At 42.2% G+C, this 17,695-nt stretch overlaps 1 protein-coding gene across 14 annotated transcripts in view; it reads left to right on the top strand.

Annotated features, from left to right (window-relative positions):
* The window catches only part of DOCK10 (dedicator of cytokinesis 10), a 296,882-nt gene that overhangs the window by 164,793 nt on the left and 114,394 nt on the right, over positions 1-17,695 (top strand). For all 14 annotated transcript variants that reach the window (XM_053308598.1, XM_053308611.1, XM_053308600.1 and 11 more), the window contains 4 exons: positions 5,238-5,310; positions 6,016-6,138; positions 6,430-6,564; positions 16,958-17,141. In XM_053308598.1, the coding sequence (XP_053164573.1) occupies positions 5,238-5,310; positions 6,016-6,138; positions 6,430-6,564; positions 16,958-17,141 (515 nt within the window). The remainder of the gene's footprint in view (positions 1-5,237; positions 5,311-6,015; positions 6,139-6,429; positions 6,565-16,957; positions 17,142-17,695) is intronic.

Genomic DNA, 17,695 nt, shown 5'->3' with positions numbered 1-17,695 from the left:
GGGAGGAAGATCATAGGAACATAGGAAGCTGCCATATACTGAATCAGACCATTGGTCTATCCAGCTCAGTATTGTCTTCACTGACTGGCAGCGGCTTCTCCAAGGTTGCAGGCAGGAATCTCTCTCATCCCTATCTTGGAGATGCCAGGGAGGGATCTTGAAACCTTCTGCTCTTCCCAGAGCGGCTCCATCCCCTGAGGGGAATATCTTACAGTGCTCAAGTTTCTAGTTTCCCATTCATATACAACTAGGGGAGACCCTGCTTAGCTAAGGGGACATGTCATGCTTGCTACCACAAGACCAGCTTTCCTCTCCCTACCTCTACCCCAATGGCTTTGTGGGCTGTCCTTCTGTCAAGAAGGAAGCCTGCACAGCCAGCTCTCCCACCTATCTGCAGAGACAGCTCTCTGGAATGTACAAATGCAGATGGGAGAACAGGGAGAGGGTGGGGTGGAACCATGGGTCCATTGGTTCCGCTTTACATCTGAAGGATGCCAGAGTCATGCACTGTAAACCCTCCATAGCAGTGTTCCCTCTGAGGAATGCACATGTGCACATGCTCACACATTTTCTGATGTCCACTCAGTTAATTTTTGATCTTTCTCAGGTTGAATTAGGAAGTTCCCACTCTGAATTCACATGCGCATATACTGCCTTGATACTGCCGCCCAGAACAAAACTCATTCCACACACAGATGAAGGGAAAAAATAGAGAGAACACTGCTCCACAGTACCTCTGTCGTTCATGGGTCTTATAATCAACAAACTATGTGTTAATCCTAGAGACAAAGGGATATTGTAGAGTCTTTAGCTTTTTTAAATTTTCATGCTCATATAACTTGGTCTTCCCATGACTGTAAATATTGTCACTCTTACAAAGTAAATCATTTTGTGTGTGACTTTGGTGTGAACATGAACATGTTTTGTTTGTTTGTTTGTTTGTTTGTTTGTTTGTTTGATAAATGTATTCATGCAATCCTCATTCTTTCCATGTTGTAGGGTCTTTTCTTTGCCTTAATTTCCAAAATTGAGTTAATTAGAAATGCAAAATATCAGACTGAATTGAGCAGTTTTGTGTTGTGTTGGCTGTTTTCATTGTTTTAATGCTTTTTAATGAGTTGTGCATTGACTTGGGTGTCTTCTGGGTAGAAAGTGACAGTGCCACAATGGAGTATTGGCAACAGAAAGCAAGAAAACAGTGGTGTCAGTCACAGAAATCATGGGGATGGATTCGTATCTGCTGAGCAGCCATTTCCCCTTCAATGTCCCTCCAATCCTCTCTATCCCAAGCACGAGGTTGGAAGGTGGGAAGGTTGTGTCTAAACTGGCCATTTTGTGTCTAATCTAGTGTGCCATATATAACATTGTGAGCCTGTTCTCATGACCACAGATACTTGGGTAGGATTGAGGTTATCCCAGGAACCTGTGGTCATCTGGGGCAGCAGGAGTCCTCTTGATCCAGAACTCTGAATCGGGATAGCCCAGATCCGCTACCCAGGTTAAAAGTGAGGTAGGACAAGAAGAGAGTTGTCCTACCTTTTCCTTTTATTTATTTGATTTTGATTTCTATATTCAGTTTCTATACTGCCCTTCCAAAAATGGCTCAGTGCTGGCTTTTGGTTGCCAGCGCCACCATCATGGTTTTCACTGCTCCAGGGAAGGCGGTGGGCAGGTTGAGCATAGAGTCCTCTGGCTTGCAGTGCCAGGCAGTGCAGAGCTGCTGCAGTACCGAGGGCTGCCTCTCCACTGCTTGCATTATGCATTGTGGAATAGCTAGAGGCCCCAGCTCCCAATTTTAGCTCTGGAGAATGCCATTGCAGTGTTTGTGTGGGTGCATGAGCTGCCGAGCCAAAAGGAGACTCTGGTCATCTGAGGTCAGAAAGGTAGGATCTTGCCTTCCCTCCAGCTGACCCTGCATTTGGATGTGAGGACAGCCTCTGTGTAGAGCAGGTCTGCACAACTTTGGCTTCCTGGCTGCTGTGGGACTACAGCTCCTATCATCCCCAGTCATAGAGGCCAGTAGTCAGGGATGTTGATCATTGTAGTCCAACAACAGCTGGAAGAGAACAGTTGTGCAGCAGAGGAATCATTACAGAGCTTCTATTATACTGCAGAAGTATATTGGTTTAGTGAGAAAACTGATCTTTAAAATAAGTTTTTCCCCTTGTTATAATTTTTTTTAAAGAAGGTTTACCCAGGAGAAGAGTGTCTTCCTTGCAGCAAGCTATTTTTCAGCATGTGCGACTTTATTGGGCTCAAATATAGCCCAGAAAACTTTAATTTTTCATTGCTAATCAAAACCTTACCTTGGAATGTTGTATTATGAACCACATCAATCAGAATGGGGCAGTTGTTTTAACACAGCTGGCATGATGGAAACCTTGAAGCACTGCACTGAGAAGATTCAATTGTTTCCATCCCTCAAGGCATATTGTGCTAACTAGTTGTTTCACACACTTTCAGAGCGTATAGATTGGTAGAAGAGTCAGCTGCAGTCAGAATCATTTTTCAATACAGTAGTTGGGGAACTTCTCCTTTTCTGGGGGGAAAAAGTGTCTTTGAGGAAGTGGGGAAATGATCAGATAATGTGCAGACATAATTCCTGGTTTAGTCTTAAGGGGCCCAATTCATTCCTGTCACTCTGTCCTGTAAACTGAGAAGTAACATATCAGGGAAGTAGTGAAATATGACTCATCCTATGTATTTAGAAACTTGTATAGATCATCCATGAGTAGCCAAGTACCTCTTTTTTTAACAAGGCTTTTTTTAATTTTTAAAAAGATTATTAATATTAATAATGAGGCACTATTAGCTTTAAGGATTTTCAAAATTAAACCTGGCCCAGTGGCCAAGTTTTGTTTTTTAAAGAAAAATCTGACATAATGATGAAATAATCCAATCAAAAACAGGAATTACAATTGTAATGTGCAAAACATTAAGCATGATTGATATCTTGGGGCTTTTAAAAACATTGAGCCAGAAAAGAATGCACAAGTCTTTTATTTTCCCCCCCTTATAAGCAATAGTCTACACATTTTATTTATAGTTACCAATTCAGAAGATTGCTGATGTTTGACTGGCTGTGTTTGGGTTATTTGAGGGCCTTTTAAATTTTGTATTGTATTTTATACTTTTAATGGTTGTAAGCCACCGTGATAGCTTGCAGGAGTGCTAGGAGGAAGCACAGAAATTTTAAATAAATGGATGCACTGTGACCTGAACACCCATTTAGTTATTCTCAGGACCATTCCTATAATGAAAGTTGCTCCATGAACCAAGTCCAGCTCTAGTGCAGTATTCCAAGATATACATAAATAGTGTCAAATATAGATTGGAATGTTCCAGATGTACCACAGCCCAGTATAAAAAAATATGTAGTAGGCAGGTGGAGGTAAACAAGGGGGTTGAAATTGTTTTTCAACAACAACAACAAAAACAAGGATGGCAAAGTTATAAAGCTGAATGTGGTATAAGATCATTACAGTAGCCCTATTTGGACAGTATAATTAAGGCGCTGTACATAATATGCAGCCACCTAATGGTGCAGTGGGGAAATGCTTGACTAACAAGCAGAAGGTTGCCGGTTCGAATCCCTGCTGGGACTATATCGGGCAACAGCGATATAGGAAGATGCTGAAAGGCATAATCTCATACTGTGCGGAGGAGGCAATGGTAAACACCTCCTGTATTCTACCAAAAGAAACCCATAAGGCTCTGTGGGCGCCAGGAGTTGAAATCAACTTGACAGCACACTTTACCTTTACATAATTACAGTGCCCAAAGCAGGTCTGGAAGTCCCAACCCAGCATGTCACTCACCCCTCTCGCCATGCTCTTCACGGTTATGGTGGCATTCATCTGAACAGACATACACCAAAACCATGATCAGCAGCTTGCATCACCCCAGGCTGCTGACCATGGAAGCACTCGCTATTAGGGGTGTGCATAAAACCAGGTTGCACAGTTTGGTTTGAGACTGTACCAGGCATGTTCGGTTTTGTGCACCTCGAACCCCCCTGGTTCAGTTCGGGTTCAGGGGGGTTGCAAGTCTTTAAAAACACAATTAAAAACAATTTAAACAGAAATAGACCTTACAACCACCGCTCCAGGGGCTTCTCCGAGGTGATGGGGGGTGTATCCAGAAATTCCCCCTCCCCCTGCCGGGCTCTATTATATTCCAAATCACCTGGTTTGGGCGGTCTTGGGCCTGTTCCTGGTTTGGGCGGTCTTGGGCCTAGCTAGGACATTCTTCGGACCATTCCAGGCCTCTCCCCTGTCACAGAGGTCCATTACGCATGTGCAGTGGCCTCCAAAATGGCCACCATGAGGGGGAAAGGCCAGCGGGGGAGGGGAACCTCCATGCCCCCCCCATGGTCTTGGAGAAGCACCTCAGAGGGGTGAGTACTAACAAATGTTTAACTGATACACAACCCCCCCGAATCGAACCCAAGGGGGATGGTTGGGGGGGGGCAAAACCTAACTTGCCTGTACGGTACCAGGCCAGCTGGTTTTGTGCACACACCTACTGAAGACCACCCGAACCAAGCAATTTGGAATATAATGGAGGCCTTTGCTGGGAGGGGGAACTTCTGGAGACATCGCCCCATTACCTCAGAGAAGCCCCCGGAGCAGCAGCAGCAAGTTCTATTTCTGTGGTTTTATTAAAATATATATATTATTATTTAGATTGGCTAACCCCCTGAACAGGCCGGGGTGGTGGTGGTTTTGGCTCAGTATTGGACCAAACCAGGGTGGTTCAGTCTGATATCAGGCCATTGAACTGAACTGGTTTGATGTTGAACAGGTTATTTTCCAAACCTGTTCGCACATCCCTACCCACTATCATGGTTACAGCGTTTGCCTCTTCAGAAAAATGCTGCCATAACCGTGAGAAGCATGGCAAGCAGGGTATGTGACACACTGGGTGGGACTTCCAGTGCTCTGTGGCATGGTTGTACTCATGTACAGTCAGGTGTTATTTTAAAATAATGTCCGAATAGAGCTAGTGTTATATGCCCAATGTGTTCAGTTACTTTTGGAGGCAAGATCTGCATTTTATTTACACCTTTTGGGAGCAAACTATAACTGTCCACCAATTATGGTTATGGAAGATGACAAGCAGTGACATACAATGTATTTTCAGATATGCAAAAGTAAGAGTTGCACTAGCAAGGATCTTAGATGAATACTCTATTATACATTATGAAGGTGAAAATTAATCTACATTTTCCTCCACAGGAATGAATATAAACCGGAAAAACTCCCTTCCCATTCCTTTGAAATAGATCATGAAGACATTGATAAGGATGAAGTAAGTATATTCCACAATTTCCCTCAGTGCTGTTAGCACCATTTCTTACACCATTTTCATTAAATAATTTTCTGCTTTGATGCAAACAAATATCTTTTATCATTGTCTGTTCAGCAGAAGAAAGATCTATACTTAAGAGGCATCCAGAGGTTATGTTTGTTAAAAGAACGTAGGTGTCTGTCATAGTGTGTTAAGGTCATTCTCTTGACCATAATGGGGGGGGCGGGGAGGGTGGGGGGAAGGTAGGGATGGACCTACCTCCCCCGCCCCCAGATAATCGGCAATGGCTGCTTCAGAGCTCCATCGCACACCCACACACTCCCTGCAGCACGGATCTCTGAAGGCTGGGACTCGTTTTTCTGGGCTCTAGGAATCCCACAATGCGTGCAGGCCGAGCATACTCATGATTCCGAACCTGGGGTATATAGGGCACACTCGCACCCTTTAACCCAGGTAAAAGACTGGTGTAAATTCCCAGGTTTAAGAGGGAGGCAGCACGGGCTGCCTGGGATAAATCCCTGAGTTTGTGGGGGAGGCAGCCCCGGGATTGCCCACGATCCCAGCACCACACAGGAGCAGCCAACCCAAGGCGGGGATGCCCAAGCCCAGGTTTCGCTGCTCATGTTCACAGCCTCTGTGTGCCCTGAGGTCTTCGATTCACAGAAAAAAGAACTGGGTGGAATATTAACGCTGTGTTTCACACAGGACACAACATCCCATTCATCTTCAAAAGGAGGTGGTGGAGGAGCAGGGACAGGGGTTTTCAAGTCTGGCTGGCTTTATAAAGGGAATTTTAACAGTACAGTAAACAACAGCATTACAGTTCGGGTAAGGAAATTATTTTTTTCTTAGATGTGAGCTGTTTCGTTAGTTCTTTTCTCTTTCTCTCTCCCATGATTGTTAAATTTCTATTTTCCATTTTTCTTACTTGTTTATATCTCAAAATATAATCAATGAAAGTACTTTAAGTGATATCATAATGGATGTTGCCATTGTCTGCTGAAAAAGTACACCTGGAAATAGTTATCAGTGGTAATTCATTTAAAACTCTGTGTCTGAATAAAGCATCTATCAGAAACAATTGAGAGTACAGCTAATCTTGTTTTTGTATACATATAGTCATTCAAAAAGCGCTACTTCCAGCTGACACAATTGACAGACAACTCATACATAATGAACTTTTACAAAGATGAAAAGATATCCAAGGAACCCAAAGGCTGCATATTTTTGGATTCCTGTACAGGGGTTGTTCAGGTAAGCCAACCTTTTATTTTGTTTTTACATTCTTTTTTTCAGACATAGGGTGTGTGTGTGTGTGTGTGTGTTTGTGTGTATATAATATTTATAGTATATGTATGTATGTATGTACCTAATGGTGCAACAGGGAAATGACTTGCCTAGCAGCAAGAGGTTGCTGGTTTGAATCCCTGGTGGTATCTTTCCCAGAATATGGGAAACACCTATATCGGGCAGCAGCGATATAGGAAGTTGCTGAAAGGCAAGATCTCACACTGCACGGGAGATGGCAATGGTAAACCCCTCCTGTATTCTACTAAAGAAAACCGCAGGGCTCTGTGGTCACCAGGAGTCAACACCACCTCGAGGGCACAACTTTACCTTTAAGTTACTTTATGTATGTATGTATGTCATCTTGTCAGGATCTTCAAGCAAATTACAATTATCTATCACCTCATTAAAAAGAGCATTAAAACAATATAAACACAACAAATGTGCCATGAAATAAAGACACTCATTCTGTCCCGCTAGTGATGCAAAGGCACTCCTAAATAGGAAGCTCCTCTCTAAAAAGCGAGGCCTCAAAATAGAGAGCCACAATAGAAAAGGCCTATCGCTACTACTGTTTATTATTACCTATTGTCAATTTCTCTTTAAAGGCGTGGACCAAACTTCAGGCATTTCTCTGTAAATAATTCGATCCTCTCTCTTTGGAGAGAGAACAGCGCAATGGGAACTGCACTTAGCTGAGTTAATGGATGAGGAAAATGCTCCAGTACCAAGATCCTCTAAATCTCAGAGGAACTGGCCCTCACAACATGCCCATAATACTCTCATAGTATCCTGATTGGAGCCTATCTAAATTAGTTGTGAAATCTTTCCTCAAACTATGGTGGTTGTTTTTCTGGAAGGAGAAATGGCTCTAGGGTAGAGACTGCTCATCTACAATGAAAGGTATAAAATATAGGTGCTCGGCTATTAAGAACTAGGTTAGAAAGTTGTATTTGCTTTAACCTTTCAAGACAAGACACCACAGGTCCATTCATCCAGAGTGTCCCTATGCTTAGGTATTGAGATACTCACCAGCAATTAAGTTAATTTGAATCTTTGTAAACTCTCTTAATAAGTTTGTTTCATTAGTCTAGCAGGTTATAACTGTATTTGTGTTCAGCCCCCTTACTGATAACATTATGACTCCGCAAGTGAAACCTAGTCTGCAGGTCTTAGGACATAGACAGACATCAGACACAGTATACACAGTTCAAAAGTAAAATGTAAGCTTGTATTATTCCATTTACTTCAATGTAGTAATGCACCATATCAGCTGAGGATCTGGCCCATTACTCTCAGTGATGGACATTTGTGCAGGCTTTGTGCACACAGGAAAAAAAAGTCTCATGTGCAACAAGGGAAGGGTGATTTTTACCCATCTCTCCTTCCCTCTGCCACTCATTGTGCCTCTCAAAAATATGTTTCTGATGGTTGGCCTTATGACCTTATTTTTGGGAGGCACAGTGAGCTGTAGGAGGATGGGGAGATAGTTGGAATTCCCGCTGAGTATGCAAATGTTTTTTACAGTGCACCTTATTTTTGCATAAAATGTTTTTTACTTATGACCTTATTTTTGGGAGGCACGGTGAGCTGTAGGAGGATGGGGAGATAGTTGAAAATCCTGCAGAGTAGGCAAATGTTTTTTACGATGCACAACTTCAGTCTAGGTGTCAGCCACTGAAAACATGCATGAGGGAGAAACCGCGTGCGCAGATGCCATGTGCATGCTGGCACCATGCAGGGGGTTCTTCAGGTGTATGTCACCCCAGCATGGGGTGGCGGAGAGCAGCAAAGGACCTGCTCTCCTTTTTCGTAAAGTTCCTGTTACAATTTATCTAAAAATGTTCGAACTGTGGTTTGAGCTGTGGTTCGGGCACATCCCTATTTCCTGTTAGAATGTGACTATTTTTCTTCATGTTTGCAAACACAATAAAAATATGCTAAATCTTTTTGCCTTAAAACAATCATATATATGACAAACAGTGTTGTTGTTGTTGTTGTTGTTGTTGTTGTTGTTATTAATTCGATTTATATACCGCCCTTCCAAAAATGGCTCAGGGCGGTTTACAAAGAGAAATAACAAACAAATAAGATGGCTCCCTGTCCCCAAAGGGCTCACATTCTAAAAAGAAATATAAGACACACACCAGCAACAGTCACTGGAAGTACTGTGCTGGGAGCGGATAGGGCCAGTTACTCTTCTCTCTGCTAAATAAAGAGAATCACCATAGTAAAAGGTGCCTCTTTGACCAATTAGCAGGCTCCAGTTTTATATATGACCAGTTTTGACCAGTTTTATATATGACAAACATATATAAAACAACAATTACAAGTTTCTTTTTACCAAATATATGGTTAAAAAAAACTTGTAATTGCAAAATTACTAGGAACATGACATAACAAATGTAATGTGATATAGTTTTTAAAGAATAGTTTACGTTTTGGGAACCTGATTCATGGTACTGTATTGATCTTTATGCCTTCTGTACTATGGTTATTTGTTTAAGGAACCCCTCTATGTAACTGTGCTTGCCCAACCACACTTCCTGTTTAGCATTTGAGTTTTACAGCTGTACTATATTTATCTTTGCTGAAGAGAGGATGTGTGCCTCAAAAAGTAGATGCAAATACTTTCTGGACCACCACAGTTCCTCTAACTCACTGCAACATGATCTAACTCAGTTGTAAGATCCGTTCATAACTTACAGCAATATGTGGTGCAAATGATTTTTAAAGTATCATGTTTATATGATTTCTTTGACCATAAATCTGATTGCTAAAGAAAATGAAACATCTTAGCGAACGCTGATAGTTTGGCATGTTGAATGTTAACTGTTGCTTTCTTGTGGCTTCCTAAACACACAGCATTACTTCACCTCAGATAAATAATTCTTTTAAGGAATGGAATTTCATTTTTCCAACATGGAAAAATGTCTCAGAAAGTAGACATATATTTCACTTATATTTTACTTTGTGCATTCAGTGGGTGGGGGGGGGGGCGGGACACAGTAGTAGGTCCCTGAGGGCTGTGCAACCTTCAGGGATCTAGTTCCAGGTTGCACAGAATGCTTCCAGGGTAATGAGAGATTGGTGAAAGATGCCCACCTATGAGTATGTATGCTGTATCACTCTGGAACACAGCAGCTGCACTTGGTTAGTCTGCATGTCAGCCATCCTGTGGATTAATAACACACACAATGGGTTAACAGATCTATGCAATTTAGAACCTCTTTTGGAGTTTAGTTGCCACAGATCTGTCAGACCTCTTTCATATATTAATGTGCAGAGGGAAAAATAGAAGCATGAGGGGCAAACTAACTGTTTTGCTGGAGAGTTCTGTGATTGGCTCTCCTCTCCCACAGGTGGGTTGGTTTTTTTTAAAGTTCAAAACAGCTATGTCCAGATTGGATCAGGGCAGCAATGCTGGTGGGAGTGTTGCTTAACCTTCCCCCCCTGCACTGTTTTCCTGCTCTAAATCATCCTCTCAAAGCTGCTCTTTGGCTTCCAGGGGAAAACATACCTGTATCATACAGGAAATGTTACATATTATTGTTTAGAGTATTTTAATCTGCCCAGTTTCCAAACCCTCCAAATTTACTGTTGGTCTAGGCATTTGCTTTGAAGAGCAAAATCTTGCAACCCATGAAATCTTCGTATTTTCACTTGTGGAAGAGCACTTGTATTCTTAACCATTTTTTGTTTGTTTTTCTGATGTATGTGAAAAGAGAAGTAGGCTCTAGGTTAATGTAACATAGATGGGCTGCAGGAAAGTAAAAACTTATATACATTCTAGCCACCTCTCAAGTCACTGTGTGGTTTTTAGAGATGGATATTTTTCAAAGACATTAAGCATAATCTGGGCCAAGCTTGGAATATTTGTCACAGTTTATCTGAAGTGGTATTTCTGGCATTCTTCATGTATGTTATAATGCCAATATTTAAATTACATGTGAAGATAGCTATATTTTAAGTCAAAAGCCAAATGCTCTAGTGGCAGCACTAGAAAAGAAGCAAATACAGAAAAGAAATATTTTATCTATTAACTTAGCCACAGAAGGAAACATTTGGCTAAAGATTTGAAAAGAAGAAACCTTTGCACTAAATCTTGTATGGATGCCAAAACTTTGAAGTGCATCTTGTAAGTAGATATTGGATTCTTGTGGTTCAGTGTGTTTAAGGACTCAGCATGTGAAATTGCCTTCTTCAACAAAGAAGCTTGACAGGATTCTGTCCTCTAATGTGAATGACTTTGCAAAAGGATGTGCACAGAGAAGTGTACAGTACAGAAAAACATCCAAACTGATCATTCTTGTTCCCTGTTTTCATAGAGGTTGTTAGAATGTTTATTTCCAGTATTTATATCTGTGAGTAAGTGATGTGTAAATATTATATGAGAGCCTAGCACTGCAATACATGGTTGTTGTTTTGTTTTGTTCTGTTTTGTTAAAGCAATTTGCATAGCAAAAGATATGAAAATATGGTTCTCTGTCCCAAAAAGGATTCATGAGCCCTTTTTTGGACACAGATGTACCGACAACAGCCACTGGACAGATGCTTTGCGGGGCTGAATGAGGACAGATGCTCTCCTCCTGCTAAATCTAGGAGAACCACTTTTTAGGCCAGTTAGCAGGCATTACAGCTAACTGTATTTACATTACAGATGCTGGGGTTGTCTGCTCCTTTATATGCCTTCTCATTCACTGAAATAATCAAATATCATGATACTGGATTCAGGATCCCCAACTTCAGGACTATGTGGACTGTTCAGGGTGTTGAGACAGAGTGGCAAGACCCTACCATCCATACCCGGCCAACCCCATGTCACTGGGACCACATCCCCCCGCCCATAAGAATGAAAGGAACCTGAGCCAGTGTCTCCACTATGATCTGAGGACCCAGCCCTGCCTTCGTTTTCTGACTTGGAGGAGTCCCCTGAGCACCTAGAAAATTGGGCAAAGCCCCTTTAAGAAACATACCCTATGCTAAGAATGGGGTGGGACCAATTCATTTTGCCTGGCCAGCAGGCATGAAAACCAGGTGTCTCCTCCAAGCAGCCACTGTAGTAACATTACTCCTATGTTATGGAGCCAGCGTGCTGTAGTGGTTAGAGTGCTGGACTAGGACCGGGGAAACCTGAGTCCCTATTCAGCCATGAGACTAGCTGTGGTGTAGTGGTTAGAGTGCTGGACTAGGACCAGGGAGACCCAAGTTCAAATCCCCATTCAGCCATGAGACTAGCTGTGGTGTAGTGGTTAGAGTGCTGGACCGGGGAGACCTGAGTTCAAATCCCCATTCAGCCATGATACTAGCTGGGTGACTCTGGGCCAGTCACTTCTCTCTCAGCCTAAGCTACTTCACAGGGTTGTTGTGAAAGAGAAACTTAAGTATGTAGTACACCGCTCTGGGCTCCTTGGAAGAAGAGCGGGATATAAATGTAAACCAAAAAAAATGTTGTGAACGTAGCTTTTGTCAGTTCTAGCTTGGAAATGACTGAGGTCCTGATATTTTCCCCTTGAAGCTGTCCAAGGTCTGTGAGTGTCCCTCCCAAATCCCTGCCCCAGGTGCTATGCAATTCCTAAACTGACTGACAGTTGAGGTCCCCAGCTTCAAGCTGAAAGAATTGTACCATCATGAAGCTAGCTTTAATGGCAAGGCTCAGAGAGGCTCTTTGGCCCAGCTGTTTTGGCGGAGCCACTGATGCCTGAGCACCACTGCTGAAACCTGTGCCATCACATTGATCCCTCCATCCCCTGCCCTCCCTGCAAGAGCCCCATTGTTGATGTGCCCGTGGGCTCTGCTGACCTGGAACTGGCCCTGGGATGAGATCTTCTCTGAGATTCGCCGCTTTTGAACTACCTGTCCTGAGGCTCGGGAGTTTCCTGAAGCTCAGGCCTTTGGGGCTAACTTTGGAATTGCACAGCTCCATTTACAGGACTGGTTGGGAATTACACCAGAGGGGGTGGGTGGCATCTCGCTGAGATTGTGGAACTTCGCTTGGTGTCCTTTTGGTACTTATGTGGGGACTGCATTGCTTTTTCAGGCAAGGGTGCAAAAGCTTCCCACACACTGTAGTTTGGTTATTCCATGGCCCACATTTTTTTGCATCAGAAAATGGACTTTATCTTCCTCATGGGAGGATTAAAATTAAACAGGAGAAGTTGTTTCAGCTCAAAAGTGTGCAGAAAGACTCTACTAAATAGATGTGTTGAGAAGCTCTGCCATTTTCTTAGCTATTTTTGAGACTATGCAAATGATGGGTCAGTTGTTTTTCCCCAGGCAGTCTTGCTGAATCATGTTAAGAAAGAAATACTTAGGGCCCAGCTGCTACCTTCCATTGATGCTCATTGAAAATGTGGCCCATATGTCTGAGCAGCTGTCTTAGAACAGAACAGTGGTATGCTGGGGCTTTCTAACATACTTAATTGGAAAGGTGCTCCTAGCAAACTATTGAGAGAAGAAGCAGCTCAGTGTACTAGGAAGATCCCAGTGTACTGGGAGCTGGTCTTGTGGTAGCAAGCATGACTTGTCTCCTTAGCTAAGCAGGGTCTGCCCTGGTTGCATATGAATGGGAGACTTAATGTGTGAGCACTGTAAGATATTCCCCTTAAGGGATGGAGCCACTCTGGGAAGAGCATCTAGGTTCCAAGTTCCCTCCTTGGCATCTCCAAGATAGGGCTGAGAGACATTCCTGCCTGCAAGCTTGGAGAAGCCACTGCCAGTCTGTGTAGACAATACTGAGCTAGATGGACCAATGGTCTGACTCAGTATATGGCAGCTTCCTGTGTTCCTAAGATATGATCCAGGAATGAATCCCTTGTTCACATAGATCTATGCATACATTGGTGGAATATGCAAGCAGTAGGAATTCCTGGTGTGTACAGTGAATGTTTCTTTCATAATACAACAAACATTATATGCATATGTCCCTGCATGTTCAGATGGATTGCATTATATATAAAACTAACCTAGTTCCTTGGGACAGGTTGGATAAAATTTTAAATAAATGCATAGAAAGTATTCAGCACAATCTTTACATTATCTATGTGATTCTGCATATAGTTTGTATAAGTATGTCTCATTGATGCCACTGGCAATTAGGAGCATATACTGTAACTGTATGCAGAGTTATGGCCAGGGGTATGATGCACAGAGTAATTCAGGTGGAGTGCACAATTTTCATTGTCAGCCACTTATGTTGCTGATCTGCCTGCAACACTGATCTGGCATTGTGTTCTGAGATGCTTAGCTTCTTTTTATTACATATTTTTATATTTTTAAAATGTAGAGTCACCTTTCTGCCATAAACTCAAAATGGCTAGCTCAATTGGATTGATACAACTAATATTGTTTTCTGGCACTTCAGATGTATTTATTTAAAACATGTTTATGCTACTTTTTAAAAACTGGAAGCTTCTTTAAAAATGAAATGAGCAAGCCCTAGATATAGCATAAGACAAATTCAAACAGCAGACAAAAGCAACTTCCATTGCCTGCCAAACTATCTTAGGACCTAATCTGCAAACCAAAAGGAAATTGAAATATGATGCACCCCTTTCAACTCTGTCTAAAGGCATGCAAAGAGGTAGAACTTCACACTTCAAGAAGAAAATTACTCCATAGCCATTACTGCATTACTTTTCATCAGTCACTGAAAAGGCCCTAATTCTTGCAGCTACAATTCTTGCTGTCCATCATAATGAGATATGAAGCAGGACCTGAGTAGAAGAACACAACTGGGACCTGCTCTGGGGAGAGGAAATCACTACAGTCCCACCTATCTTGGCCCCGTTGGCGTTAAAGTCAAAGTCAGCACCTTGTATTGGGACCAGAAGGATTCTGGCAGCCAGTGCAGGCTGAATATGTTCATGTCTCTCAAAATCAAGAAAGAAAAGAATGGCCCTATTCTGCACTAGCTGAATGGGACTTTTCACTCTACTTCTTATAGATCTTGGAAATTGGATATTGTTTCTGCTGAAGTCATTGCATCTGCTCCTAACGCCGCCATATATGGAACTAGCCCCACTATTAAGCAGGATACCTGATGTGCAATTAAAGGACTGCAAAATTTCCATTATTTAGTTTCTTATTCTCCTGTTTACTATTGCTAGAGGTGCGGGGGAGACAGCATTTGGATGTTCTGAGTCAGGCAACAGTGTCTTGGGCTGTCTCTAGCCACATAGCAGTCAAGACCTATTAAGAAAATAAGCATTGCAACTAGGCCTGTGCACTTTAAAATAATTTAATCTGATCGGTCCAGAGCTGACAGAGAAATTATCGGGAGGGACAACATGCCCCCCCCCAAAAAAAACTGTTGGCTGGTTGGAATCAGGTCAGAATTCCTACATTTTCCTGACGTCCTGTCAGTTAGATTTAGGGACTATACCCTCAAAATTGGGAGCTGAGGGCAAAACCAACATCCCAGGGGTGACCCATTGACCCTGTGGGCCCCCTGTGTGGGGTTGGTTTTGCGCCCATCCCCCAATTTCAAGGGTGCAGTCCCTTAAAACAAGCCCCATAGCCAGACTTCCAGATAAAACTTCTCTATAAGTCTAACTACGGGACTTATTTAAAGGGACTTTTCACCTTTTAAAGACTTTTCACCTTTTTTCACACAATACATAATCAACTTGTGGAATTCTCTGCCAGATGTGGTGACAGCCAACTACCTTGATGGCTTTAAGAGGTGTTTGGATAACTTCATGGCGGAGAGGTCTATCAACGGCTATAGTCGGAGGGCTATAGACCACCTCCAGCCTCAAAGGCAGGGTGCCTCTGAGTACAGTTGCAGGGAAGTAACTAGGAGAGAGGGCATGCCCTCAACTGTAGGCTTCTAGCAGCATCTGGTGGGCCACTGTGTGAAACAGGATGCTGGACTAGATGGGCCTTGTGTATGATCCAGCAGGGTTGTTCTTATGTTATTATGAGGAATTCAGTGAATAAGGAATTCAGTGAAGTCCGCAGACAAAGATCAAAGGCTCTGCAGTATCAGTAGCCATCTAAAACTAGCTGGCTTTTAAATTTTGCTGGATTTCAACTGGGTTATTTTGCTTGGATTACATTTAAACCATTTTTCTTGGTTTATTAGAGTTGTTTTCTGTTCTGAACATTACTTTGCATATTGACAAAATGCAATTACTTCAGCACTTCTGCCAATATCGCTTAGCATGTCTCCAAGCCTTGAATTAGGGTCTTTAGTCAGCTCAATCTGAAAGACTGGAAAGGTATCACAATACAATTTTCTTTTGAAGGCTTAGATCCAGCTGTGCCATGCTAGCCAAGCAAATCTTCTTTTCCACATCATTAGATAAGACCAGAGCAGTACAGCCTACAGCTACAAGAGCTTTTTCATGCCATAGAAGCGGGCAAAAAGAGAGCTACTTAGCATCATGCAAACAAAAGTCACCTCCTTGCCTCATTGTGCATGTTTTCTGAGCATTATCAACTCCAAAATAGTTGGCTAAGATGGTACAGCACAACTGGTATTGTCAACAACTTCCAGGATTAATGTAATCGACTACGCTAGAATCCTATGCACCCTTACTTTAAAGTAAGCCCAAATGAATTCAGTGATTGACATCTTGACTTTTGAAATGCTTGTGGATGTTGCGCTTGTGCAAAGCTGTTACACCAGCTACATGAGCCAAGTCTGAAGTTGCATTCCCAACTAATGCTGTGCTACCACAATCATGCTTGCACTTTCACAACAGCTGCAGAACCTGTGGCATGTTTCATTTGCTTTAAAGGGACCATTTACACAAGAACGTGATATAGCACTGTTGCTCAATTCCACAGATCCCATTTTTGGAGTACAACTATGTGATCTTCTTGTACTACTGCAATTTTGCTCATTATGCAAGCCTTTATTAGACAGGATATCAGCCCATGGTCTTTACGTCCTTTGAAACTTGCATATGATTGAGCTACACAGGTGCAATTCCATTCTGTACACACTTAGCTATAACTAAGGCCCATATCATACAGTGGTACATGTTTATGAATAAGCAAGCATGGAATTTAGCTGCAGTTTTATCTCTGAATAATATTTATAGGATCAGGTTGTAAAGCATTTGTTAGAGAATGCCCTTATGAAGCAGACTGAAACACCAAGATACATATAGCACTTGTACTGTATTTGCATCTCTAGAAGGCTTACTGTTGCAATGTGTGTGATGTATGAAAATTTACTACTGTTTCTATTATAGATTATCAGTTACCAAATGCCATCCTTTAGCAACACATTTGTATCATAAATTTGTGAATGATACTCTTTTTTTACTTTTAGTTTAGCATTTACCATGTAGCATTACTGTAACAATTTATTTATTTTTTTATTTTTTTAAAAACCCTTTTCATCCAATAGAACAACAGACTTCGGAAACACGCCTTTGAACTGAAAATGAATGACTTGACATACTTCGTACTGGCAGCTGAAAATGAGCAAGATATGGATGAATGGATTTTTACTCTCAACAAGATCTTGCAGATAAATCCAGAAGGGTCTGCTCAGGAAAGGAAGAGTGCAGACCTCACAGACCTAAAATTTGGTAAGAGGGAATCTGTTTTCATAATTGTGGGTGTAAAATACAGCATTGCATGTTCTTCAACTTTATAGTTGAATTTTTTCAACTTTGTTCTGCAAGGATCATCTTAATTGCATATTAACAATACTTAGCATTTGTCTTATTTTGAGTATTCAAAGTGCTTCACATACATTATCTGATTGTGATGCTTACATCAACTAAGGTAAATAAATATTTTTATCCCAGTGTTGTAGCTGAGAAGGAATGTGCATGAACCACGGTTAGAACACAGTTTGGGAACTTTAAGAAAGAGGTCCTTACCTGTTCTCCGCCGCCCCATGAAGCTTTCTGCTGGGGTTGCGTGCATCCCAAGAAGCCCCACACACTGCCAGCATGCACATGACGCATGCATGGGCGCCATTTGTGTGGTCAGCATGATGTTGCTGACCACACATGTGTGGATGCCGTGGCATGCTGGTGCCACGTGTAGTTTCTTGGAGTGTGCACTAGGGGTGTGCACGGAACCGGTTCTGTACACACCCGGGAGGTGCGGGGGTAGTTTTAAGGCATGGGAAGGG

This window comes from Hemicordylus capensis, chromosome 3, assembly GCF_027244095.1.
Source record: "Hemicordylus capensis ecotype Gifberg chromosome 3, rHemCap1.1.pri, whole genome shotgun sequence".
NCBI classification, from domain to species: domain Eukaryota; kingdom Metazoa; phylum Chordata; class Lepidosauria; order Squamata; family Cordylidae; genus Hemicordylus; species Hemicordylus capensis.
Note: the sequence above shows the minus strand (reverse complement) of the source record. Positions and strands in the feature narration are given on the sequence as shown.